The sequence below is a fragment of the Spermophilus citellus genome, assembly GCF_964194105.1.
Source record: "Spermophilus citellus genome assembly, chromosome: 4".
Lineage (NCBI taxonomy): Eukaryota > Metazoa > Chordata > Mammalia > Rodentia > Sciuridae > Spermophilus > Spermophilus citellus.
Window position 1 is genome coordinate 70835052 of NC_138185.1, and position 27824 is coordinate 70862875.

At 36.9% G+C, this 27824-nt stretch overlaps 2 protein-coding genes across 3 annotated transcripts in view; one reads left to right on the forward strand and one right to left on the reverse strand.

Moving 5' to 3' along the window:
• SAXO2 (stabilizer of axonemal microtubules 2) overlaps positions 1-14887 on the reverse strand; it is a 30442-nt gene extending 15555 nt beyond the window's left edge. Inside the window, exons 1-3 of the mRNA XM_081293598.1 lie at positions 14750-14887; positions 10579-10758; positions 6150-6352 (exon numbers count right to left, since the gene is read on the reverse strand). Coding sequence (XP_081149724.1) covers positions 6150-6352; positions 10579-10758; positions 14750-14787 — 421 coding nt within the window. The 5' untranslated portion in view covers positions 14788-14887. The remainder of the gene's footprint in view (positions 1-6149; positions 6353-10578; positions 10759-14749) is intronic.
• Positions 14888-14918: 31 nt separating this feature from the next.
• The window catches only part of EFL1 (elongation factor like GTPase 1), a 144127-nt gene continuing 131221 nt past the window's right edge, over positions 14919-27824 (forward strand). Inside the window, exons 1-4 of one of the 2 annotated variants that reach the window (XM_081293595.1) lie at positions 14919-15034; positions 15781-15884; positions 18803-18870; positions 21051-21135. In XM_081293595.1, the coding sequence (XP_081149721.1) occupies positions 15794-15884; positions 18803-18870; positions 21051-21135 (244 nt within the window). In that variant the 5' untranslated portion in view covers positions 14919-15034; positions 15781-15793. Of the gene's footprint in view, positions 15063-15780; positions 15885-18802; positions 18871-21050; positions 21136-27824 lie in introns of both variants that reach the window. The other variant, XM_081293594.1, reaches the window with a different exon arrangement.

The following is a 27824-nucleotide window of genomic DNA, read 5'->3' on the forward strand; positions in this document are numbered from 1 at the left end:
CCCCCCAGGACCCCACAGCACCCAGCAGGACCCGGACCGAGAAGCAGACCCTGTAGGTTCCCCATCCCTGGGCCAAAGCAGCTTCGGGTGCCAGTACCCAGCCTCTCCCACCCCAGCCACGCTCTGCTAGGAGCAGGCTCCACAGAGCAACCGCCGCGGATTCCCAAGCCCCAGGCCAAAGCAGCCCCGGGAGACTGAGCCTGGCCACTCCAAACTCTCCCAGCTCGGTGCACGCTCCGCTAGGAGCAGGTCTAAGACGCAGTCCCCGTGGGCTCCTCAGCCCCGGGCCAAAACTGTTCTGGGAGTCAGAGCGCCGCCGCCCCTCAGCGCACGTTCCACCTGGAGCTGGCGTCAGCTCGCAGTCCCCGCAGGTTCCCCAGCCCTGGGCTAAAGCAGTTTCGGGAGCCAGAACCCGGCCTCTCCGATCCCAGCCACGCTCTGCTAGGAGAAGGCTCCACAGATCGACCCCCACGGGTTCCCGAGCCCCAGGCCAAAGCAGCCCCGGAAGCCCGAGCCCAGTCGCTCCAAACTCTCCCGGCTCGGTGTATGCCCCGCTAGGAGCAGGGTCAAAGACGCAGACCCCGCAGGCTCCCCAGCCCCGGGCCAAAACTGTTCCGGGAGTCAGAGCCCCGCCGCCCCTCAGCGCACGTTCCACTTGGAGCTGGCGTCGTCACGCAGTCCCCGCAGGTTCCGCCGCCCTGGGCTAAAGCAGCCTGGGGAACCAGAATCCGGCCGCTCAAAGTCCGGCGCCCGCCTTGCTAAGAGCGAGCCCCGAAGAGTATTCTCCTCAGGTTCTCCTGTCCCGAGCCTGAGCGATCTGTCTGCGAGACGCAGGCAAATACCAGCCTGGAATCACCTGTTCCGTAGTTGAATGAGCTGAGATCAGTAGAAAACAGGGATCATTACATCAGCTCTCCAAGATGGCGGCTGCTGTCCTCCTCCGTGGTCCGACCGGTGTCAAGAATCGAACTGGACCGCTTCTCTCCTCTGTCTCAAAGCCGGAACTCAGCACTAAGCACGGCCAGTGCACCGCTGGCAGGAGCCCCCAGAATCCGCATCGCTGTACTCCCGCTTCGGTACCTCGCCGCTACTCAGCGCGCGCCCCAGACTCCATCCGTGGGGCGGTCCGCTGAGCAGGTTCTGCTACCCTCTGTGCGGAGAAATCGCCCGCGACCGAGCCCCTGCAGTCGAATCCCGCACACTGGAAATCCGTCCTTTAGGTTCTGGAGCACCTCGATTTCACTGGAAATTCCCAACAAGGTAGCCTTCAGCCGTTTCACCTCGTCTTTCTCCCGCACAGTGACACGGTGCACTGGGGTGATGCACTCCCATCGCCGCCATCTTCCGTTCCGCTGGAATATTTCTGAGGGAGTTTTTTTGGGCCAGTTTCTTAGCCCGTCATGATCCTTAAACATTCTGTCAATGTCCCACAAGGAAAACTGCCGTGCATCTGGAGTTCTAGAGTCCAGTTTGTCAAACCAGCCCACAATCAAGTATTCCACCAGTTTCTTTTTCCCACAGTAGAGTGACTATGCCTATGCCAAGATCAATCCTTAGACTAGAACTAGACTTGACAAATGCTGCCACAGAAATAAACAGTTGGCCATTTCATCTCATCTAGGAGGGTTCCTTCCTCTCAGGAGTTTTATTTGCCTCCTCACTTGTCCCATGCCATTTTAAAAATATAAGCATTTTTAAAAATTCTATACTTAAAAAAAAAAGCCTGTTGCAGTGGAAGTAATGCCTTTCTGCCATCTACTGTATCCTACTGGCAGAAGAACTTATAAAAATTTGTAATGGCTATAGGAAAATCATCAAGCCTCATAGCGTACCAAATAGCTTGGCTCTTTTCAACCTATATTTATAGAATTATATTCCAATTCCTCAGCTCTTACCATGTCTACTAATGAATTCTTTCATTTTTCTGGCTTTATGATTACATGCTTGTTTTGTACCAGATTTTGGGATATTCTTTCTCTCTTTATCCATAATCACTAATCTCCAGTGCATTCACAGGCTAGCCTAAAGTGATATATTACAAAGTATATATTTTTGAAGTACTGATTGTTCCTGAATTAATGAATTATCTACCACCCTTGTAGTATATATTATTTATTTTTAGTATGGCTTAGGTTCCATTATACAATACAGAATTTTAAACTATAATCATCATACTTATATTAGACCTCTAGACTTACTCATACTATAAACCTGCAACTTATTATTTATTACTTTGTGATAGTATCCTGCTAAATACAACTTTATACCCTTTGGCCAACACTTCCCCATTTTTCCTCACCTCCCTGCCCCTCATAACCATAGTTTTATTCTCTGTTTCTATGTGTTCAATAGTTTCAGATTTTACATATGTTGGATGACACAATAGATTTTTCTATTCTGAACATTTCACTTAGAAAAATGTTCTCATAAATGACAGGATTTCCTTTGTTATGATTGAATAATATTCCATTTTTATACACACACGCGCACACACACACAAAGTTGAATATCCTTAATCCAAAAATATGAAATGCTCCACAACTTAATTCAAACCTTTTTAAATGCCAACATGAGGCCACAAACGGAAAATTCCACATCTGACCTCATGTAACAGGTCAGGCAAAACACAGGCATGCTAAAAATATTGTATAAGACTATTTTTTGACTATGTGCATTTTATGTTTAGACTTGAGTCCCTTTCCCAAGATGTCTCATTTTTAAAAAACTGAATACTTCTGATCCCAAGCATTTCAGACAAGGAATGGCTCCCTCCCCCTTCCCCCACACAATATGTACATACCCACCCTCAATTTCTTCATCCATTTATCTTTGTATGGACACTCATGTTGTTTCCATGTTGGTGATTGTGAATAATGCTATAATAAATTTGGGAGTACAGGTGTTTCTTCAAGATACTGAATTCATTTTTTTTTCAGGAATACATCCAGAGGAAGGATTTCTGGACCACACAAAGTTCGGTTTTTAAAAAAATTTTGAGGAACATAAAACTGTTTTCCATATGGATATACCAATTTATATTCCTACCATAATGAATACAAGTGTTTTCATCTATATCCTTGCTAACATTTGTTATCTTTTTTTTGTAAAACCCGTCCTAACAGGTATGAGGTGATGTCTCTGTTTTTGATTTATATTTCCTGATATTAGTTGAATAGATCTTCATGTACCTTCATATATGTATTCTTTGGAAAAACGTCTATCCAGATCCTTTGGGCATTTTTAAAAAATCAGGGTTTTTTTTTTTTGCTTTTCATTATGTGATTTCCTTGTACATTTTGGATCATATTTTCTCCCAAGGATGCTGTACAAAGATTTTTAGTTAAATGTAATCCCATTTGTCTATTTTTGCTTTTGTTGCTTGTGATTTGGGTGTCATGTCTCAAAGATCATTTCCAAAATCAGTGTCAATGAACTCCTTCTTCAAGTTTTACACTTTCAGTTCTTACATTTAAGTCTTTAATACACTTTCAGTTTATTTTTGTGTATGGCGTAAGATAAAGGTACAATTTCATTCTTTTATATGGATATCCATTTTTCCCAAAATAATTTATTGAAGAGAATATTCTTCCTGCATTATGTATCTGTGGTACTCTTGCTGAAGGTTAGTTGACTGTTAATGCTTAGGTGTATTTCCAGACTCTTGATTCTGTTCCATTGGTTTATGAGTCTGTTCTTTTGCCAGTATCATACTATTTTGATCACTCTAGACTTATAATTTGAAATCAGGAAGTGTAATGTGTCCAGCTCTGTTTCTTCAAATGATTACTTTGGCTAATTAGAATCTTTCATGGTTTCACAGGAATTTTAGAATGCTTTTTTCCTATTTTTGTGAAATTTTTGTGGGATTTTTATAGGGATTGCATAGAATCTAGAGATCGCTTTGGGTAGTGCTGACATTTTTAGCAATATTAATTCTTCCAATCTCTGAATGGGTTCCATTTATTTGTATCTTCTTTTAATTTCTTTCACCAAATGTGTTATAGTTTTCAGCATATAAATCATTTATCTCCTTGATTATCAATTATAAAATTTCTTAATGTCTACACCCATTCTGCAATCCAGATATTTGTATTTCCTACAATGGCTACAGAGCAGGGTAATCCCTATGTCTATTTATTATTATGGTTTATTTTCATGTACATCTTAATATGAATAAATTTCTAAGCTGAGGATACTAGGAGAGCAGATACATTTTGTTTCACAAACTCCATGTCCAGAATGTAAGTGTTGTTCTGCTTACCAATTATAGGGTTGCTTATTTCTTTATCATATCTAATTTCTGTCTTTCCTCTTAGATTTTACAGATACCTGCCCTTAAGTAGGAATCTAAAAAAAAAAAAAAAAAAAAAAAAAAAAACCTTCAGTACAATTACACAGCATTATTAAGTACAGCCTTGGCCCTTGCATTTCTGTTGTCTCATGCCTGAAAACCTGGAAGTTCAAAATGTCACCTTTCCTGAATAGAAAAGTTCAGGAGCTAGACGGCCAGAGGGAACCTAGAATTCCTCAGCCTTGAATTATGAAAATGAAAATATGAGAATCCATAGAGAACAGTTTATGGAAAGCCAGATCTAGGGTTGGACAGAGAAGCAGAAAGAGAGAGGGAGAGAGAGAGGGAGGGAGGGAGACAGTTTGGTGTATATATCCAAACCATAAGGGGATATCAATATTATTCATATTTTTTGTAGATCTTACATAGAAAAAAATCTTACTATGTTTTTATAAAAGAACAAGTAAAATAATCTTCATCAATTTTCTTTTATGTCATATTTTGTGCTGTACATAGTATCCCACACATATAAAAATCTGTATCTCAGCTAATACTATATGCCACGTTTGATTGTAATATACCATATTCACAGTCTCCACAATTTGTCTCTTGGGTAGCATCTTATGTACTCACAGCTTTAAATATCAGAAAGAATATTGTTCCTGACTTGCCTAATGGTATATGCTTACAGACCACAGTAAATGGATACCATGTACTTTACTTACCCAGTGAACTGGTAAATGTGAAATTTACAGAGAAAATATGTATCTAGTTATCACCTGATTATTACCTTGGTTGTAGATGGCATCACTTTTACAAAAAGGTTTCATATTAGGACGTGCCCATTCGGCTATTTCACATAACTAATGGAAAGAGTGTAAGCCTATATATGCAATTACTTTATTTATAAAGGAAAATATAGAAATAATATCTACTATCAAGCTAGTCTATTAATTTAAAAAAATTTAGTTGTAGATGGATACAATATCTTTGTTTCATTTATTTATTTTTTTATGTGGTGCTGAGGATTGAACCTAGTGCCTCATGCATGAGGGGCAAGCACTCAACCACTGAGCTACATCCCCAGCCCTAGATTAAGACCCACCAACCCCTCAAAAGTAATATAGTATTTTAAAATCAAATACATTTTTGGAAAGAAAAATTGGTCATACATTGCCCAGTACTTTTTCAAGTTAGTTATTCAGAGCAGGAGGTATTCTTATACTTCTTTCATGCTATAAGTCTTAGAGATGCAGGTCCCCTATGTTGGTAATCCAGCATTGTCTGTCAGGGGACAGTTGGTTTTCCTCTAAGGTTCGGTATCAGGAAACATTTGCTTATAGATGGAAGCTTTATCATCCATCCTGATCTATTTCAGTATAAAAACAATATTTTGGTTCCTTATCTATTAATTCTTTTGCTTTAAAAGTTTGTTCAGAAACTGAATGCAGAAGAGGACTGCTACTTATTTGATCTTTTCAAAGACTCCAGCATTCTTGATAGTTTCAACTAATTCTAGGTTGGGAAGAAAGGTACAATGCTAATTAAGGTGATATAAATGACAGATATGACATAATCCTTGCTAAATGGTATTCTTTTTTATGTTTTAAGATAGGGAAAACTAATTAAGAGCTGAATCTGGAGAAGAACCCAAGCCTCTTAACTCTCCATTAGGTAAATGGTGTTTGGGTTTTTGTTTGTTTGCTTTTTGGCTATATGCTACTTTCACCAGAGAAAAACTTCTTTCCTAAACCATGGGTGGATACATTTGACAAAACACCAAAATTAATCTGATATTAGATATCAAAGCTGGAAGTTTTAGTTGGTTGGCTCATTCATTTTTGAAATAGCAAGTTACCTTTATAGGTTGGGACAGTGTCCAACTTCCCTTTTTTAACTTGTTGTCTTTCCAAAGGCCGGACTATTACCACAGGCTGCACTTTATAAGAATTAAAATCTCGTTTGTAGGTAGTACCAAGATCAATCTTCCCTTGTTTTGGTTTATATTCTTCTGGTATGTGGCGAGGCTGTTTGACTATTTCATAAGGACGATAATCTGATCTGAAATATATAAATTTGAAACATAGCCTCACAAGACCTTTTATCTTGATGATCTCAGTATTGATAATTTCAGTTGTCTCTTGCCTAAAAAGTCTAAAATATTAAAATGGTAATATTTGATAAACAATTTGAATGAATTAATTAAATTCCTTTAAAAGGTCCTGTTAGGAGACCCAATATCTTAAGAGCAATATGTTGAAAATCCTAGTTTTCAAAATATCAAAACAAGAGATGCTCAATTAATTTGATCTTAAATAAATTAAATCCTCAAATAATTGAAGGTGAAAGGTTTAAACTTGCAAAATTTATATATATATATCTCCCTGTATCCACTGTCAAAATCCTTCAAAATCCTTATTGATCCTATATAAAGACTCCAGTAAACTATTTGGGCATACTTTCTTCTTATTTAAGTCATGTTGTCCTGCTCAGTTTTAGATAATAAGTAACTCTTGCCTTTAGACATAAGTCACATTCACAGTGTCAGTATGAGTCCTACTCATATTTGGATCTCTCAGAACCATTTTCCATGGATGGAAGCCAGATGGTAATCCAGTCCCTCTAGGCATTACATAACGTTATATGACAGAAGACTACTGAGGTAGTCTGATGAAATGGAGAATGCCACAGATTCAGACTGCCTGGATCTAAATCTTGGCTCTATCAGTCATTCACTAACTAGCTGTACAACCCTGAATAATACAGTTAATGTGTTTTGCTCGTTCCTTCGTATATAAAAATGGGACAATAATATCATCTACCTTGTAGTAGTGTTTTAAGGATACACAAATACTTAGGAGAGTACTTGATAAGTAGTAAGGGCAATGTTATCTACTGTTAACTATTATTCTAAGCTTTTACAGACTGCTTTTTTTCTTCTGGATTCTGTTTCCACAGACTCAAAAATAACAAAAACAAAAAAACCCCAAAACCAAACCAAAACAAAAAAACAAATAAAAAACTCACTGAGTCCTTTTCTCTTATTTCCAATATAACCTCTTAAGGCTGTTTGACTCCATTTTCTCAAATACTTCAGCCTACCTCTTCATTCCACTTCAGTCTAGCACTGTCACCGACCTAATACAGTTCTAAGGTTCAGAATGACTTCTATGTGACTAAGTCTATCTGACATCTTTAGAACTCATCTTACTTGACCCCCGTCACAGTAATTGACATTACTGTTCACATACTGTATTTCCAGGAAATTATCCCTTCCTGCCTTCCTGATTTATTTCTTCTCCATCTCCTATATAGCTTCTTCCATCTCTACTCAACCATTAAATAAATGTTGGAGTTCTTGAAGGCTTGGACTACACACACTCCTATTCTCACCTAACATTCACTTCCACAGCTTTGATTACTACCTCTATAGCAATGACTCTCAAATTTACTTCAACTTAGTACTCTTCTCTTAGCTCCACACCAGCATGTATATAGCCTCTTGGATACTCAATGGCACATCAAAACTCAATATGCTCCAAATCAAATTATTTCTCCCCAACAAATCTGGTCTTTGTAATTTTTCCTTATGTTAGCGAACAGCATCAACATCTCTTAAGCTCATAGTCAGAAACTTAGGACTCACACTTTATACACAGTCATTAATCAACTCCTGTCAATATGCCTCCTAAATATCTTTAAATCTAACCATTCTTCTCCATCTTTATCACCAAACCATAATAGTCAAAGCTTTCATAATAGCCCAGTCAAATAACTCCAATAGCTTCCTGAACTCATTTACCTGCATCCACTTTAGGCCATTTGCCAATCTTGCCTCCACTTTGTACACACTTTAAGTAACTCTTTCACATGTGAATTGGATCATTCTTGCCCTCATGGTCCTAGCTCCCTCCTTAGGTCTCTTATCTATCTACTCACCACTGTACTTCTCCCCACAACCCCCAACAAGAAAACAGAAAGGAAATCTTCACTGGTACTTATTGCTCTAAGAATATAGATAAAATAGAACAAGGCCCAAAGGCCCTGCCTGTCCTTCCTCACTATACCCTCCTTTTGCTTTCTCTGCTCTAGCTCTCTTTTTCTGAAATTTCCCACTTTCTATGTTCCTTCCTGCTGAATGCTTCTTTTTGCCTGGAATACACTTCTTTCCTCTCTCAATACAGTTCACTGTTTAACATGCTTCAGGTTTTAGCTCATTTTTCTTATATCTCCCTGATAAATTCGAATATCTTATTCTAGCTGTTAAGGTGCCTATCCTTCATAGATTTTATCACTGTTGTGCTTTGATATTTATTTCAAGTGATGTTTTGATTGGCTTCTCCACTAGAATGGAACATCTGTGAGAAATGAAATCCTGTTTTTGTTCACACTGTATCCCAGATGCATAAAACAATGCTTGAGGCTTAACAAATGTTTGCTATATATTTATTTAATGGATGAATAGTAATTGAAATCACGTAACTCTTCTCAGATATCTGAATTGTTCTTTACTCTGCTCAAATGCCAGGTATTGGGAATAGGCTAAAATGCAATAAGGAAGTTAGTGAAAGGGAAAAATCATAGAGAGAAGAGTAGGGAGAAAGCTTAGTTTATAAGTCTTAGAAGTTTCTTGGACTACATTGTTTAGTGTTAAAAATTATACCTCCACGTCCAAAGCACTTTTCTGTGGAGAAGCAGTAAACAGTAAATGTAGTCTATTCATCTGATATATCCTGAAACATATGACAGGTCTAAAATCCTACTTCTACAGGGCAAACTTTCCTGCCAACTCTGGTAGTCATCTAACTATGCTATAATTATAATGCCATAAAGGATCAAAAGTCTTCTATAAGTTCAGATATCTGCTCTTTACACAGTCTCTTTGAAACGTATACAATGGCTTCTTATTCTACAAATAAATCAGTTTTCTACTTCCTATTCAATGTAGTCATCTTGAGGAGTCAAGCAAAAGCTCCAAGCCATTATGCTATGATTCTTGTCTTACAAAGTGGAGAGATGATGACTTAAGAAATGTAATTTTTAGTTGTATTGGCATATTTGGACTTTTGAGTTTGGGGATATGGAATGTTTCTTATTTACCTTTTTAAAGTTTTCTTTCTTCCTTCTCTGAGGGTGACCTGAATAAGTCAACTGGGAAAAATTAAATTTGTTGTGGTGCTTTTAAAACCCTAAGTTATAAAAAAAAATTGACATGAGTTCCTTAAAAGCAGGAACCTGAAATTACTGATATTTTTATTCTTGATGCCTAAGATAGTGCTTTGAATATAGTATACATCAAATAAAATAATGAAAACAAAGAACTAACCCACTAAACTGACAAAATACAAATAGATACAAAGATACAAATAAATAAAAATGAAAAATTTAGGATGAGTGGGATTTTTTTTTTTTCATCACTCACTGAACCTACAATGTGCCAGTAAGTGTTGTGCTAGAATTTTGGAAATAGGAGGATAAGAAAACAATGGACATAATTCCTCTACTGTGATGAAATACTAAAACTAATGTAATGAACGTACCTTGAAAACTTACACTGAGGAATTTTATGTAGACTGAAAACTAGGTGAGGTGTAGAGAAGATTTTTCTAAGAGATAATCACGTTGAGATTTACAGACTGAATGGGTATTAAACTAGGGAAGGAGAGGGGAAAAATTCCAGGTAGAAAAAAATTAATATCTTGGAAGGATTCGAGGCATGGGAAACCTGGCATTTTATAGGAAACAACAACAACAAAAAGGCCTACAGGATGGAAACATAAAATAAACCAGAGAAGCAAGTAGGGAGTAAACCATGCAGGAATTGTGGTAGGAATTTTGGTCTATGTGAAACATAATGGGAAAGTTTTAGAGCATTTTCATCAGGGACTTAACAGGATTGGATTTTCACTTTTAAAAGATCATCCTGGCCAACTGAAATATTGAAAAGAGATCAGAAATGCAACAACTAGAGAAGACACAGGCCTAAACACTGGGAAGCTACTGTTATCCTCTGGGTGGCAGTGACAGTGAAAAGTAAAAAAAAAGAACATGATATATTTTAGGGAATAAAAACAAATCAATAGAATGTTTTATTTCCCTCTTTTCTTCTCAATTTGTTAACCTAACTTAAAGCTCATCTTTCTATTTTTCTTGTGACTTAACTAGTTCTTGCTTCTTGGATTTGTTTAACTTAAATCAACTAACTATATTTAATAGCTAGAAAACCTTGTTCCCATCAGAAGAGTTGAGACAAATATAAGTAAAGCAAGTAATTGTGAAATATTTACTTAAATGTAGTTATTCCTTCCATTTTACCACGGCATGCTCGAAATTCTTGCTTAGGTTTAAGACTCTGTGGTGGAAGAACATTGCCATACGTGGGATACTTTTCCAAGTATTCAGTTGTGGGGCAAGACAAGCCAAAATTTTCATAAATCCTTGTGGTTCCATGTGGACAATGATGTCGCCTGTGCAAACAAACAAACTGAAAGATTATTTTGCCTTAAAAAAACACTTTGTGTGATTATTAATCAGAAACAGACCTCCAATGACTCAGAACACATAAACTTTAGAGCAGCTTTCCTAGACAACCTGTTCCCTCTGTAATGGTGTTTAAAAAAAGAAGTATCCTTACATGGTAGAAATATTGTCTTGTTAATTTACAGACCTGAGAAGCCAACAAGTAATTTCCTAGACCCCATGCAGACCAGTTGCATATATAATTTAGGTTTCACCTATTTCATGTACTCATATGAGACTCTGATTTAGAACAGAGCTACATAAGGAGAAAAGCAGGGCATCACATTCATTTTGCTTGTATGGATTGAGGTAGAGACAAAGAGAGTTTGGGGCCAGTTAGGCAGTCCCCTGATTTTCAAGGTGATTCCCTGACTTGGCAGCTTTCTGACTTTGGTAGAGTTGAGTGGTTCTGGAGGCTACAGCTCTGTTACAGTGTTCTGATTGTGGCAAAGTTAGCAGTTCCCTTTATGGTCCAGGGCTACAATGAGATTTTCAGGTATCTTTCTTCCTTGGAATCTTGGTTTGAAAATGGTTTCAGTTCTTTCAAGTGAATTATATATACTCCTTATATACAGTTAATTTTTGCCTACATTAATCAGAATAGATTATATTCCCCATAACTAAGAGCCCTAAATAACACATTAATGCTTTTAGAAAAATGGACATTTTGGTCCACAAATCACATATACAGTGATAGTCCAATGAGATTATGTTGTCTGGTAACATCATAGCCATCTTAGTTTGTGTAAGTATATTCTGTGATGTTCACACAATGGTTAAATCTCCTAATGATCAATTTCTCAGAATGTATCCTCATCCTTAGGTGATATATGAACAGATATCATATAAACTAATAGGATAGAGTTGTTGAAAAATATGAGGTTGACCTCTATGAATGACTGTTGGAACATGGTAAGACAGGAAATAGTTAAAGGGGAGGGCGTTGTGGTAGAATAGTACGCAATGAATACTCTCTTTTTAAAAAATAAATAAAAACTATGTATGAAAAACAAGTGTTAAAAAATATACAGGGTTTTCACTATAATTTTTCAGTGCACAATTAATAAAAGAGATAAAACCTTTTAAAAATAAAACTAATAAAACCTCAAACAAATAAAAAAGTAAAACCACATTATTCTGAAATAAGGTCAGTTTCTCAAGTCTGGTATCATTTGGAGACTCCAGGCCATGGGGGAGGGTTGTAAAGCTGAACCTAAAGAAAATGTATATACCCTGCAGATGAATCATGGTGGACGGCATGAAGAATTATAGCGTAAGGAAAACAGGTGGTATCACAGGATGTTCAAGAAACTCTGAAGTCAGAAGGATCAAGAGATTAGGGAATATCAACTGAACATGGTGGTTGTGGTAAAGTGCTGAAGTGATTTAGTGTCACATATAGTCAAGACTCTTAGAAGTAGAAGCAGGGTACACAGGTCATGCAAGCATAGAGGTGCTGTTATAGCTGAATGAGTTAAAGAACCAAGTCCAATCTTTGGAATTTGTCATGTTTTTAGTTTTATTTTCCATGAAAAAATACATTCACATTTTAACAAACAGTGTTGAAGAATTATAAAGAAAAAGCCTTTAATCCTGATATTTCCAAAATTTTTCTTATTTCTGCTTTTTAAAGTTTTATAGGAGGCTATAATCTGTAACTTTTTATGAACTTTGCTATATTAGCTTAAATTACTAACTTTTCAAATTTTTACAAGATTGAAGATAAAGATTTAGTTGATTTATACCATTCTCATTCACTTCCTACATACATGGTCATTCATTCATTCAGCAAATATATAATGAGTAAAAATCTCAGTATTGAGGACAGTATTAAGAAAAGATAGAAAATTCTGTGTCTTACTTGAATTTACACCCTTGATAGGGGTGAAGAGAAAAAATATGTAGAATATCCTAAGTACAATGGGAAAAGAAAAGAAGCAGGGAAGTGGGATATAGTGTGGAGGTGGGGCAAAGTATGACATTTGAACAAAGGTTTCAATGACAGACTCTTTCATCATATTTGAGCAAAGATCTGAATGAGCCACACTTTTTTTCTAGCATCCCCCATTTCTGATTTCTAACATAAGAGAACCCCACCATAGTTTAACAAGCATAAAAACATCATGTACGCATTGTATAAAGAAATACATTAGAGATGGATGGTTGCTTCAACTTTTTAAATAATAAAATAGATATGTGAAACTATTAATTTTCATAGTGTAAGTGAAAAAAATAAAAGACTCAACCAGCAAATGGACATTTAGCAGAAACAGGTCAAAGCTTCCCTAAAAAGGTCTTCTGATGATCTTAATCTCTAGAGAAAGGAAATTTATTGAAATATTAACAAACTTGTTTTCTTGTTCTTTTGCCTCTTTTATATCAAGCAGGTAGTCAGGACCTTTATATAATCCCTTGTTGAAGAGATTTCAGCAGGAGGGAGAAGTTGCTTCAAGTCAACAAATTTTCCTGCTTTTTGCAAAAGAAACAGTTCATGGAAGAGATGAAATAATGCATTTCTAATGGGAGGTGAAAGATAGTTGTCTTTTAGGTCACAAGAGGAAAAGGATGGTCTTGAAACAACCACCACAAAAATAAATAAAAGAAGGAAGAGTAAAAATCTCCCTTCTGCTGCCAAACCGAGTGAGAAGTTAAAAGGCAGAGGAAAAGGGGCTCTGAGAAGGGTGAGGAATCTTTGCCAGTGTCAGTGTCTCAGGAAGTGGCCAGATTTCAAAAGAGTTAGTTGAGTGGAGCCTTGTAACTACAAGTTTGTAGCTTCCTCAAGGATTCTTACCCACGAGAGTATAAGAATAAAACTAGCAGAGATCCTGTTCTTGAAAGAAATATGTGAGCTTCATTAAAGGACTTTTCAGTGGGAGATCATACCAATGTTCAAAGGTCAGAAGGAACTCTTTTATTGGCAATGCTTTAGTTCCTTGGATCATTATACTGCTTGAAGAAAATGTAGCCCCCCGACACAATGAAGATTGAATTTTCTGACATAAGATGAGAAGAAACTTAGGTTGATTATAATTAAAAAAAAAAAAAAACTTCTCGCACAGGAGAGTTTGAAGATTCCTATCTCAAAAGTCATATATTAACTAATCTATATGTAATTATAAAGTGTTTATTATGAAAATAGTAGACAAACTGCTTTCCATCAACATGCAGGTGTTTTCCCTTTTAAGGGTATTAAGAAATAGCAAGGAATTGACATATACTTATCTAGCAAATAATGATCTCATCCCTGGGTCAACAGTGAAGCTGGGGAAGGAAGGAAAAGAGTGTGTTTATAGGTAGTGGAAGGTTGTTAGGCAGGACTCACAGAGAGTTCTGGGTTTCTGGATGGGGACTACAGCCTTACCTGTCAGGCAGATTCCAAATGAGGGCCACCTAGACAGAATGGGAATATGGGAATACGGTTTGGGTTGGAGGATGGGAAGCTGGAGATGAAAGAATGTGTAATACTGGTTGCCAACTAATGGCTTTGACCACTGTTCTTTTAAATTAAATGAAATAATAATAATAATAATATTATATTTATATATAATATATATTTATATAATATATAATTTATATATATTTATATGTATATTATATATATTATATAAATATATATTTATATATATATTATTATTATTATTATTATTATTATTATTATTTATTCTGGTGGGGCATGCACTCACCAGTCGGATCCACCGCTTACTAGCCACCGCCGTGGCTTCACTTACTGTTTACCTGGCCCAGATGCTATTCCAATTTGCATAAAGAAATTGGAAACTAGTTTCTAGCTACAAAGAAGAAACATTGTACCCCGACCCAGCCAAAGAGGGGGCGTCGCTGCGCCGCCGCTCCCGGTGTGCTGGGGTCAAGGTGGGGTGCCCGAAGGGCCACTGGGTCCCCTAAGGTCTCCCGGCCCGCCGCTATGCCAGCCATTCTTACCCGCAGGTACAGATCTGACACAAACACTTGCTCCTCATGTTTTCGGCTCACTGCTAGATCCGCAGCGCTCAGCACCCGCAGATTTTTTCACCTATATCTACAGCGCCCACCGTCGTCTAGGCGACCGCGGGATCCCGGCAACTGACGCGGCGCCGGCTTCCGGTGGCGCAGAGACGCCGGCGGGTCAGAGGTCGCGCGTCAGCCAGCCCCGCCCCCAGAACGCAGGCGTTCAGGCCTGCGGAGCCCTAGCTGAAGCGTGCGGTGTTGGGCAGAGAGCCGGAGCTGGTGAGGAGGGCCCTCCCGCGTGCTGGCGGTAAGGAGGGACTTGGGCCGAGGGGGCGGCGGGGGGAGACCGGTCGTGAGCCGACGCGGCGTGCATCCAGCGGTAGCTCCCATCCGGGGCCAGAGGCTTTTCCGTGTGGACTTGGGGTCCTTAAAATTTTCAACATCAAACCCTACGAATCTGGGGCCCCCGCGAAGATGAAGGGCAGGTGGAGTTGAGATTTTTCATTTGAAAAGGGAAGAAAGATCGGCAGTGCACCTGTTTGGTTCATAAGCACGTGACTCAAAACTTTTTTCAGGCTCTGTAGGCAGTATAAAGCCGAGTGTTTTACCGCGGATAAGAGGGAGCTAGAATATTAGAACCAGGGATTTAGGGGAAGGGAGAGACGTCAACATCTTCTCTTCCTGCTGCATTTGACCCTTCTTAGGGTTGTCGTTGGCCTGGAAGAGTTGGTCAGAGTACGAATCCATGGGTGGGGCTACTGGTGTCACTGCACCCAGCACCCAGGAGCTCCATGATTCAACATAGCCTTCCCATCCAGAATAAGTACTCCATAAGTACAGTTTATTGACTTTCAAGCTGGTCTTGGGCCTGGATTGGTATGTCTCATCTATAAACGTTCATTTGAGTCTTGGTTTAAGGGATCTGAGAAATCTTTTTCAGCTCCCAGCACTTAAATTTCTTTTTCCCTTGCCTGGACCTTTAGTCCTTGTGTAATTTGTAATACATCTTTTATTTTTAATCACAGGAAGTGAGCAACCATGGTGCTCAATAGTTTGGATAAGATGATTCAACTCCAGAAAAACACTGCTAACATCAGGAATATATGTGTTTTGGCTCATGTTGACCATGGTAAGAACCTTTTTTAAATGGCTAGTTTTCATTAATAGACAAGGCATGTCTCAGTAAATTGAACCTGTGGGCAGTCGAAGAAGTAGGTCTTACTCCTTTTAAAAGTTTTTTTTTGTGTGTGTGTGATGTCAAGAACGCATGCTGTAAAACATATGATATGAACATGGTTAACTATTTATTAGCATTTTTCTATATAGTATGTCACCTTGTTCCTAAATCAGAACTTCAGTTTTTGTTCAAATATGAAAAACTTTTGAAATGACTTTGTAAAACAGCTGTAATCTTGATATTGTGTCCTTAGAGCCTTTGTTATGTGATCCTATTTAATTCATCAAATGTTTATTGAACATCTGCTAAGTTCAAGGAATTTTGGTAGGTATATCAGGACACAGACATTTATGAGTGGGACACCTGTCCTATATCCTATTGAGGAAGCTTTAGGAATGAAGCAGGCAATATGAGAAAAAGTAGACTGTGACCACTGAGAAAACTAGAGGATTGGGAAGCTAGAGGTGGGTTAACCCACTATGTCCCAGAATCCCACTTATAGGACAAAAATTTTTATAGGTGTCCTATATATGGGATGTTGGGACATAGTGAGTTAAGAAAAGGTTTCACAGCATAATTAATATCAGAGGTGATCTTTGAAGGCGATCTGAAGATGACAAATGGAGACAAACATTTCAAGTGGCAGTGTGTCAGCCTGGGAAGAAGAAAATACATGTGGCTGAAGCCCAGGACACTATAAATGCAAGAATAGCTAAGCATGATACATGTGATTTACATAGACATTGCTGTAATATCATAGCGCTGCTTCATGCTAATCCTGCTATTGGTTTCAGACCCCTTCTGAGTTCTGGTTGCTGAGGCAAAATGATTGGAAAGGGCATGTGAAATAAAACTTATATACCATCATAGAGATGAAAGGGCAGGCTGGATCCTACATCATAGAACTCTTCATAGCCACTGGGCTACATGTAAGTTAGGGGTTAAGTGCTTCAGCTCTGGAGTTAGACATCCTGAATTTATTTTCAACTTCATTTTTAAGTTTCTTTGCCTTCTTGAATTTCAGTATGCAGCATATGTATACCAGATGAAAATCATAGCTATCTTATAGGGATTAAATGTGATGATAATGAGAATCCCTTGGAAGGAAGTTAAATACTTCATTATGAAAATGATCATTAACATTTTTTATGAGGACATGGGAGCCATTAGCAGAAAAAAAATAAAACTAAGTTTGATATAGTCAAATAGTAGATTAGATTAAACTGGTAGAGTGCTTAGGATTGATTGAAAGGCAGAAAAGAGGTTAGGTGGTTATAGATCACCTTATAGGTGAAGCCAACTGAGAATGAGTTTTACATACAAATCCAGTGACTTACCCTGCTGTCCCCAGAGCTTTTGTAATTATACGACACACATTTTGAGGCCACAAAGTCTGATAAGTTGTTTATCTTTGTGAATTAAATCATGTGAAAAGTCAGTGGTGTGTATGTTTGCAGAGCAATTTATTTTAAATTTCTTCTTTAAAATTTTTAAATGGGTACTATCTTAGAAAACTTTTAATTCATATTCATTCAACTATTTATTGAGTCTTTTTTAAAATATTGTTTTAGTTACAGATGAACACAATACCTTTATTTTATGTATTTATTTTTATGTGGTGGTGCTGAGGATCTAACCCAGTGCCTCACACTACCACTGAGCCACCCCCCCCCCCAACCCTTGTATGTCTTTCATATGCCAAGCATTACTCTGGTCCTAGAGTTACAGTCATAAATAAAGCAAAGTCCCTGCTTTCTTGGAACATGGAAAGAGCATGATTTTCATGCCTAGAATGAATTCCACTTTATTGGGTAGCAGGAAAGTGGTGCTCTAGTGTTATATGCTAACACATAACCTTCACATGGCAAATAGATAACATATTATTAAAAATCTTCAGTATTCCTACTGATTGGTCTGTGGTTTGAATTATTATATGGAATTCATAGTTTTGTTGAAGTTCATGGAGTGTAATAAGGACTTGTCTTGAAGAGAAAATCTTTTCCTTTTGTTAGACCAACCCATCTGTAGTAAGTATTATATACTTCTGGAATTCTTTAAACAAAGTTACTTATTTATATCCCTTGAAATTTTGTAAACTTTAGTGGTAGTCTGTTTGATAAAGGTAACTATAATTATATACTTAAGTATACAAAGAAGTTTTTTTTTATTATAAAGTAAATTCTAGGTTTATATTTGGATACTGTTTATATATGTTACAGTGTAGATGATTATCTTCCATAGCTTAAATTGCAATAGTAATAGATATGGGTAAATTTCCTTAGTAAATAAGTATTAACAACTAACACATACCAATTAGGGCTTGCATGGGGAAACGTGGCAGAAGACTATTGTTCTTGATGATATTGTTAATGATATTTTAATATTACATTTCAATGATATATTGATGATATTCTGTTGTTTCTTGATGATATATTACCTGATATTATACCTTTCAGAGATGTTGAACATGATTTCTGTCTATCATTCTGTACTTTCAGGGGCTTCAGTTTATAAGCATGATTAGCTATTGTGAATACGGGATGACTGATATAATAATTGTGATTAACCTGACCAAATTCATATAGGACAGATTTTAGTAGCTATAAAATTTGTCAGTTATGTTCTCTTTTGGATTGGCATAGTGATTACACCACTATGAAGTACTAGCCTCTATGTCTTTCCAGATGATATTCTGTTTAGAAGTCTATAAAATTCTTAAAATATATCTTTTGTCTTATGTCATCTGGCATAGGTAAATAAAAGATCCTTGCTAAACTAATTCTTATGATCAGACATTAAATTTGTGAGTAAGTCTATCCCCCAATCCCCTCTAAAGACTACATAGATTTTAATTTATGTTATTTTAACAGGAAAAACTACTCTTGCTGATTGTCTTATATCTAGTAATGGGATCATCTCCAGCCGCCTGGCAGGCAAGGTATTTGTTATGTTTAATAAACATTTGTCACATTTCAGTGAGTGTACAATATTATAAGTTGTTTGCAGTGTTCTCCAGTGATCTAAAAGAGTATAAAACATAATCCTGCATCTCAGAATCTATTATGCAAGATAAAATAGATGTTGAGAAAAATAGTTATTTTTATATTGCTTTGTATTACTTTATATAGTACAAATTATAAGGAGTTTTTGTATTAAGTCAAATAATATACAATTGTGAGAGATTTCACAAAGAAGTTCTTCACTGGTCAATGCATTAGATGGTTTGAAAGGCACAAAAACCATTAAGTGGTGGGAAATAATGTGGGTAAGGCTTTTGTGTTATGCTTGATTTGAGTGGACCCCTTGCCTAAGACCAGTGGGAGAGAAAATGTACCAATGGAACATGTCAGATTGCAGAAGATCTTGAAGGTTAACCTAAGTATCATATAAGTGCCATAGGAAGGCTTCTTAAGCCTGAGGATCATAATGAAAATAATGTTTTAGGAAATGAATTGAAAAAGATCTTTCTTTCTGGCTGTGACTTTCCAGCTTGGAATAATTTACTTTGCAGTAGAAAAATAAAGAGATGTTCCTCTTTTTAATGAATCTAGGATATATAGCTTGCAGGATTTATCAAGTGACAGGGAATAGATGAGGAGGTGGAGAAGCAAAAGTGAATTAATAGAGTAGACAAGGAGAAAGAAAGGTAGAATTGGGCACCTGAGACCATCTTATGAGGTGGAGTATAAGAATGAAGTGCTTGTGCTTTTCCCACCTGGGAACGTAGAACTATAGTCATTCTAAAGTAAGAAGATGGAAGAAAATAATAAAGTTAGTGAAGCAGAAAATAGACATTTTATAGAAAAGATCATGTTAACCAAAATCACAGCTAATAAATATAAAAATGATGGACATATCATACATTTAGAGTGAACCCAAATACTAACTATGGAGTTTAGTCACATATCAATATTGATTAATCAGTTGTACAAGTATACCATACCATTCAATAACAAAAGATATAAATAACGGAGGAAACTATGTTGTGAGGATGGTTTGTGGGACCCTTTATACTTTCGAGTCTTTCTATAAACTTAAAATTGCCCTAAAAATATCAAGTCTGCTAATTAAAATTATTAGCAGTGTAGACAATTCATGATTATCACAACTAGAAAATTTGTTTTTAATTTATCATTGTTGAGGCATATGATACCTTTGGTCAGCAAATGTCCTTACTGTGGCTCACTGTACTTTGGAAGTATATGAAGTATAGTGTATAAAAGGACGTTTGCATGAATTACTTAAAAAATTCATACAGTTGACAAATATCAGCAAGATTCATCAAGAAGAATAGAAAAGAGGCAGAAATAAATGATATTAGGGAAAGAAAAATGCTGCAGATTAAAAAAGTTAATGAGGGGCTGTGGCTATGGCTCAGTGGTAGAGTACTTGCCTTGCACTGTGTGGGGCACCGGGTTTGATCCTCAGCACCACATAAAGATAAATAAAGATATTGTGTCCATCTACAATTAAAAAATATTTTATAGAAAGCTAATGAGATTGATGGCATAAAGAATCTTATTATTAAGTATAATTGTAGTGCACCAATATAGAATGTATGTATACATACTCTCAGGCAAAGATAAAGATAGGATATAATAAACAGCTTTAAATAATCTTAAATGTGATGAAATGTAAAAATGGTAACTTACTAAAATTAGACTTAAGAAATAGAAAACTAGAATAATTGTGTAGTATTTTAAGAAATCAAATGGCTGGCAAAAATCCTTATACAAAGAAAAACCCCAGATGATTTACCTGTCCAGTTCTCTCAGATATTAAAGGAACAAGTAATTTCAGTTCTACTTGAACCATTCAAAAATACAGGGAAGAAAAATTCAACAGCAGGGATACTCTCCAAGTCATATGAATGGAATAACAGACCAAGTCTGTTAAAGATAGTTCCAGACAAGGAAAATCTCATGCCAACTTTATGATTGTGGATAAAAAAATTATTAATAAACAAAACAGCATTATATAAAGAGTTACTTCTTATAGCCCAATAGATTTAGCTCAAGAATTCAAGATTGACTTAATATGTAATTTTATCATAATAATGGATTAAAGGGAAAACATCATGAACAATAAGATGCATTGCATATGTTGCGTTTTTTCCAGCTAAGGTACATGGACAGCAGAGAAGATGAACAGATACGAGGGATCACTATGAAATCCAGTGCTATTTCCCTACATTATGCAAAAGGTAAATTAACCAGTGTTTTAAAGAAAAATAGCAATGAATCTTTCTTATCCTCCTTTTCCTTTTTGAATTAGTTGCATGCCTCAGTTTCTTTCCTTTATATTCTATATATTTAATGCTGGTCTCTCAAAATGATCTGTTATCAGTCAGGCTATCCAGGCTTGGATGCAGTTGGGGACCTCTGATTGTCTTGAGGGCAGAAGACTGACAATTTGCACTTGCCCCTCTTCACCAGTGATAGTATGGATTTCTTCACCAGGAAAATCAGGAGTCCTATGCCTTGTTGACTCAGCCTTAGTGTTCCATTTCCTGGCTGGACTGGTTCTGCCCCATGGCCTGTTTATTTAGAGTCTTAACTGTGGGTTGCCATGATTAGTACTAGCTTGTTATTTTCAAATGAGGATGTCATTTTAATAATAATACTTCTGGGAATTTACCTGGAAGAAATAGTCAAACAAGTGTGTGAGATACATGTTCACTAATACCTAAAGTTTTGTATTAATGAAGAGAAGTGCCAACAACCTAAGTGTCAGTAGGAAAATGGTTAAGTAAACTGGTATATTCATGCTGTGAAATATGCAGGTGTTATATGTTTGATCTGTGTGTAATTATATAGAAAAATGATGTTAACAGATAAGAAAAAACAAGTTGCAAAATATTTTTTTGTAAGATATGAATGCATTTGGGTAATAAGAATATGCATGCAGATAAAGGTATCTGGAAGCATATATACCCAATCCTTCATATTAGTTGTCTCTAGGAGCTGGATTATGGCAAAATTTGCACTTTTTCAAAATATTTATATTTGTACTGTTAGAAAACTTTACACAAAATATGTACTTTTGTAATTTGAAGAAAATAATAAAGTTATATTTAAATTCCCTAATGGAGTGGCCTCTGGTTCATCCTTCCCAGTATCATACCTCTGACGTTGACACCAAGCCATATACTGTGAGGTGTGGCTATTCTCTTTTACATAGTCTTAAAAATATTTTTGTACCAAAACATATTTGAAGCTGTTAGGCACATGAATTCCCATTGTTTATTATTAAAGATAATGCTTAAAAAACAACAACAACAACAAAAAAACCTACCTCTTTCATCTGAAGGGGTGGATATCTTTACTCAGAGAACCAGAGAATGGGGCAAAGATCTTCACATACCAGGTTGCTAGGATTATAGGCCAGCAGTGTCATTGCACCCAACTAAGATCTATTCCTTAATTTTTAATTGTAGATGGACACAATATCTTTATTTAATTATTTTTATGTGGCGTTGAGGATCTAAGTCAGCTAGGCGAGTGTTCTGCCACTGAGTTGCAACCACAGTCCCAAGATCTATTACTTCTTATTATTTTATAAACTTCAAGAGATTTGTAGCCTTTTATTTTCTGTATTCATATTATTATTCGGTTTTTACTTGAAAATTCCTCTAGTGTTAATTTTAGTTGCTGTGTTCTGGACTTTGTCTCTAGTTACCCTTTTTCCCTTTATTCAGGTTTAACTCATATACTATAAAATTGACCCTTTCCAATTCAATTGTCTTTCTGGTGTAGTATTGTAGGAGAGTGGCCATTGGCTACTGGGAGTTGACTGGTCTAACTTTTTGCCAAGCTCTTTGACTTTGGACAGCTCGTTCTCATATTGTTTTAGATGTTTCCTAGATTGCACAGAACAGAGATTTATACTAGCTTGGAGTGGGATAGCTTATTGAAAGAACATGTGTAAAATGATAAAACATTAATCTTGTTGGAGTGACATCTTGCAGAAATTGGAGCCATATTTTAATTCTGATTCCAAGATGATCCTATAGACTACATTCAGTGAAAATTTATAGATCCTCCCCCTAGAATTCTACCATTGTCCTTTGGTTTGGTTGTCTGTTTATATCTCTTATTATTATACTGTGTAAGCATTTGCCTACTTGTCAGATCTTCATCTGTATACACTTCACCTTGTCCCAACTCCTCATTCCTACTCCTATTCCTTCGCCTCACTCCCTTTACTTTTTATGTTGAATACTGCTTTCTCTCTTGTGTTTTTCTGAGCACAGAATTTCAGGAGTAGGCCATGTGCACAGCTTTTGCTTTTGTGCCAATTCATTGCAAATGAATTGTTAACAGGACACTTGGGATTTACCCAATGGGTTGGTTGCCCTTGGTTTGGATAATCACCTCCTAGTCAAATCAGTGAATGTTGGAGTGGAGTCATAAAGTATCCAACATGTTTCTATGTGAACATGGCCTGACTCTTTACAAGGGACTTGGGTAAGCTGTCTCCATAGTTAACAATGCAGAGCCTTATTTTCCAGATCTACAAAGTGAGCATTGTAAGTTGGGAATATTGACTGAAACATATGCTCTCAGAACACCTAAGAGATGAGATAGATTTTCATCTGTACTTTAGTATTGATTTTCCAGAATGGGGCATTTCCTACTATGAAGATGGGACAGACTGAAGGAGAATCTGGATGGGAAGGAACATAGATCCTGAGGGTTGAGGAAACTCAGGTTACTTATAGACCATGCTTTCCTCTCCTTCCCACCCACTTCCGAATACTTTCTTAGTTGAGAATCAGTGTAGTGAATGGTAAGTGGTATTTTGTTTTTGTATTTTTTCAGTGCTGGGATCAAACCTGGAGCCTTGCAACATGGTTGGCAAGTTCTATACCACTGATCTAAAACCCCAGCCCACTTAATGTTAACATTTCATCCTTTCTGTGGTTCTGACTCTTAATTAAACCAGCTTCAAATTTTAAAGTATTAGTCTAGTTTTAACAGATAAACTTACAACAATCATGCATATTATAGAAATGTTCTTGAAAACAAAGTGATGGTCTACTGTTTTGCAGGGAATTGGTTCTTCCTTGATAAAATGGAGCATCTCATCTTTACAGTTGTGACCCAAATTTACTACAAATATTGGGATCATTTTGTTAGACTTTGTTACTCTTTGTATTACACCCATCTCTCCTTGTACCCCTCCTGCAAGGACACCATTCGTTTAGCATGTCATTTCAAGAGTTAGGAAATAACTCTCAACAATAAAAGAAGGAACATAGTGTCTTTGACTCCTTTAGTTTAGAATCCAGAAATAGAAGAGAAATAGATTCAAAGGGATTGAATGAATTGAAATTTGAATACTTTTATTTGAATAGTCTCAAAAGCTATATTGCTGCCATTTCTATTCTGTAGTCATTCTTATGTCTGTGGGCACATATTGTTATTGTAGAACTTTTGAATTGAAATGTTTATTTTAATTCATCTTTTGAATATTTAAATAAATTAACAAGTTTGTATTATAGAAAATTAAGTGTGTTATAGAATATAAAATAAAATATTAGAATGAATAGAAATCACTTTCCGTTTTATCCCGTTATTTTTTTGTAATTTTTATATTTAATAGCAGTCAGAATTTTATGTGTGCACAGTTGCACACACTGTGACTATAACTTAATTTCCCTTCCAGAGAACCTTACTTATTCTAATACCAGTGCAATGTGTTTAAGTACTATTTGATTAGTTCTTGATATGATGTTGGTGTTAGTACCTCTGTGTAAGTGAGACAGTCTGTGTGGGATTGTTAAAGACTAGAGAGTGAGGGCTGGGGGTATGGCTCAGTGGTGGAGTGCTTGCCTGGCCCATGTGAGACCCTAGGTTCAATCCCAGCACCGCCAAAAAAAAAAAAAAAAAAAAAAAAAAAAAATTGAACATTTTTGGTAATTCTAAAAAATCTTGGCAACTTATTTAAAAATCGTAAAATATCTTGTTGAATACTCTTCAGTGTGCTTTAGTTTATAAACTTACATTTATTAACCTCAGGTATATGAGATAGCTAACAACTTTGTTAACAGGACACTTGGGATTTACCCAAATGGCAGTCCCATGTAGCCAGGATGTACTCTACGTATGGAGATTGAAGATATACATCAGCTTTCTGTACCAAGGACCAAATGCAAGTTCATCTTTTTGTGAACATTTGTATTTGGGTTAGTGGTGGTGGGCAGGAGGAGGATTTATACCTATGTGTTGTCAGCTCTGTAGATTTTACTCTTGGATGTTATTCTCCAGAGAGTAGGCCATGGGGAACTGACTTATGCCATCCTGGGTCACACAAGCCAGCACGTACCAGAAAATCTTCCTATTCAGATCTTTCCTTCCCTTCTCTCTGGCTGTGTGACATTATTCTGTTGTCCTGATTACTTTATTCCTTTAGGACTGAGGCTAAGAGGGAAGTATTCTATTGTCCCTTATTTGACTAATAAGTCAGATATTTTCTAAGGCAATGAGTACTTAATTTGTGAAGCATTTAGTTGGTGCCAGGCCAAAGAAAGTAGATACATGACAGTTTAATTTTGAGGTGGGTGTCTCATATGCACTGCTTTGTTTAATCCTTACAATAAGCTTGTGAGATTGAATTATCCTGGTTTTATTTATTTGAAAAATGGAGTTTGGGGATGGGGTTGTAGCTCAGTTGTAGAACACTTGCCTAGCACATGTGAGGTACTGGGTTCAATACTCAGCACCACATATAAACAAACAAATAAAAATAAAGGTCCATCAACAACTAAAAAATATTTTTTTAAAATGGTTTTCAGAGAAGTTAAGAAAGTTTCCCAAGCAAGGACAGAGTAGTTTCTAACGCATGGTAGTAGTCCTAGGAACCACATAATTACATTTCCAGCCTATTCAATTGGATCAGAAGTCTTTTGGAAGTTAGTCCAGGCCATGACTAATTCCTCCTGAAGATCTCTCCTTTCCACCACAAATTTCTGGGATTACTTATGGACATCTTATTGTGGCCAGCATTACCCCACATCCCTGTTGTCCTTGGTCACTGCCCAAACTGTAAGCCATGTGATCTGACCTCTCTTATACTCGCTCCCTATGTCTCTTTGTAATTCTGATATCCTCCCTCACTCTGCCACTACTCCCTTCCTTACTAAAAATTATTCTGAAAACATTCTAAAGTAAACAAACATCCCTATATCTCAACATCTTTTAACTGATGTTCCCCCCTCCTCCTGCCTGGTTGTCTTCTGATAACACTGCTTTCCTTGTACTTCTTTCAAGTGAATGCTGCTCATTCTTTCATGTTCCTTGTATCTCTTGGTTAGAAGATGGGATTGCTGTTGTTCTTGTCCTGATACTGGTTTCAAAGCTTAATTCTTCTATCCTTACCCCTTATTTTTAGACTCAGTTATTTACCTTTGTTAGCACTGTCAAGTTCTGGTTAGGATCCCTGTTCAGGCTGACTTTGGCACCTTGCTCATAATTTTCCTTTTCATGTGAATCCTTCAAAGTGGCTTTTGGCATTCCTGATAATGACTTCTTCACCAGCTTGCCCTCTCTACAACTGTACTAATTCTCCACTTCCCCACTCACTCTCATAACTATTTTGTGGATTTTAGCATCACCTTTAGTATCCATCTATGACATTTCAAATTTAAATACTTCCATCTGGGCATAGTGATGCACTCTTGTAGTCCTATCTAGTTGGGAGGCTGAAGTGGGAGAATTGCTTGCTTTCTCCCTTATCTTTGGTTCTCCCAGTGTTTACCTGGGTAGCGAGGTCCCCATTATTTGACTTGATGAGGCTCCAGGTTTTTGAGCCCCATTAGCCTCCTCTGTTTACTTTGCCTCATATAGTTCAAACCTGTCATTTCACTGACAGTCTTGCCAACATCCTCAGTCACTTTGCTTCCTTGACTTTCTGTCATCCTCCTTCCAAAAAACTCTTTAACTTTGATAAGGCTAATTCTCTATATTTTTTTCTGCTTATAGGCTAGGTTGTCACCTGGTCCTTGGGACTGCAGGCTGACTTTCCTTATCTCCTGTTATGTTTGCTTATTCCCAAATAAGATTTTAAACTTCTTATCTCTTATGCTCTCATCACCTCCCCACCTCCCTTTTTTCACAGAAAAGAAGATTTCTCAACTACTTGCCACCGTACCTCAAAATGTAATAGTATCGGCATCTTTGCTTGCCTCCTGTAGTTGAAAAAGAGCTACGTTCTGGATTTATCTCCCATATATGATCTTTTCTCCTGTATCTTCCATCATTCTTTATATATGGGCTTCTAAACATCAGCTTTTAAGCATGCTCAAGCCTCCTTTTTCTTGGAAAAATTTTCAGCTCCAAGTCTCCTTCCTTCCTTGTCAACGTTGTTCTATCTCTTACTTAGTTCTGATGATAGAAGCTACACCTTAATAGTACTGACACACATTAGCAATGTGAAATTGTGTGAAAGATAGCTGGACCTTACTCTGTGACACTCTCCAGGATGATGTGGAGTGGTTTTAAGAAGTGAACATTAATCTTTTTTCACTTCAGGGTTTCTCATTTGTATTTTTTATTTCCTTTCAAGTAAAAAGTGGCAATAAGTAATGGAACCAAGACACTGTGGACATGCAATTACTAGATTCATAACCTATGCAGCAGCTTTGAAAGATGTACACGTTCTCAGTAATGTGAACCCAGTAATGAGTGACCAGTGTAGATTGGCATTATATAGGAAAATAAAACAAAATAATCAAACTGAAAAAACAAAGTGAGTAAGGCTAACCAAAATCAGAAGTGTTCCATACTTGGTACAGTTTTTTTCAGGTTGAAGGAAAGGATAGTTTATGGGAGAACCTAATTCAGGTTGAAAGAAGGGATAGTTTATGGGAGAACCTAATTCTTGTGTCATTTA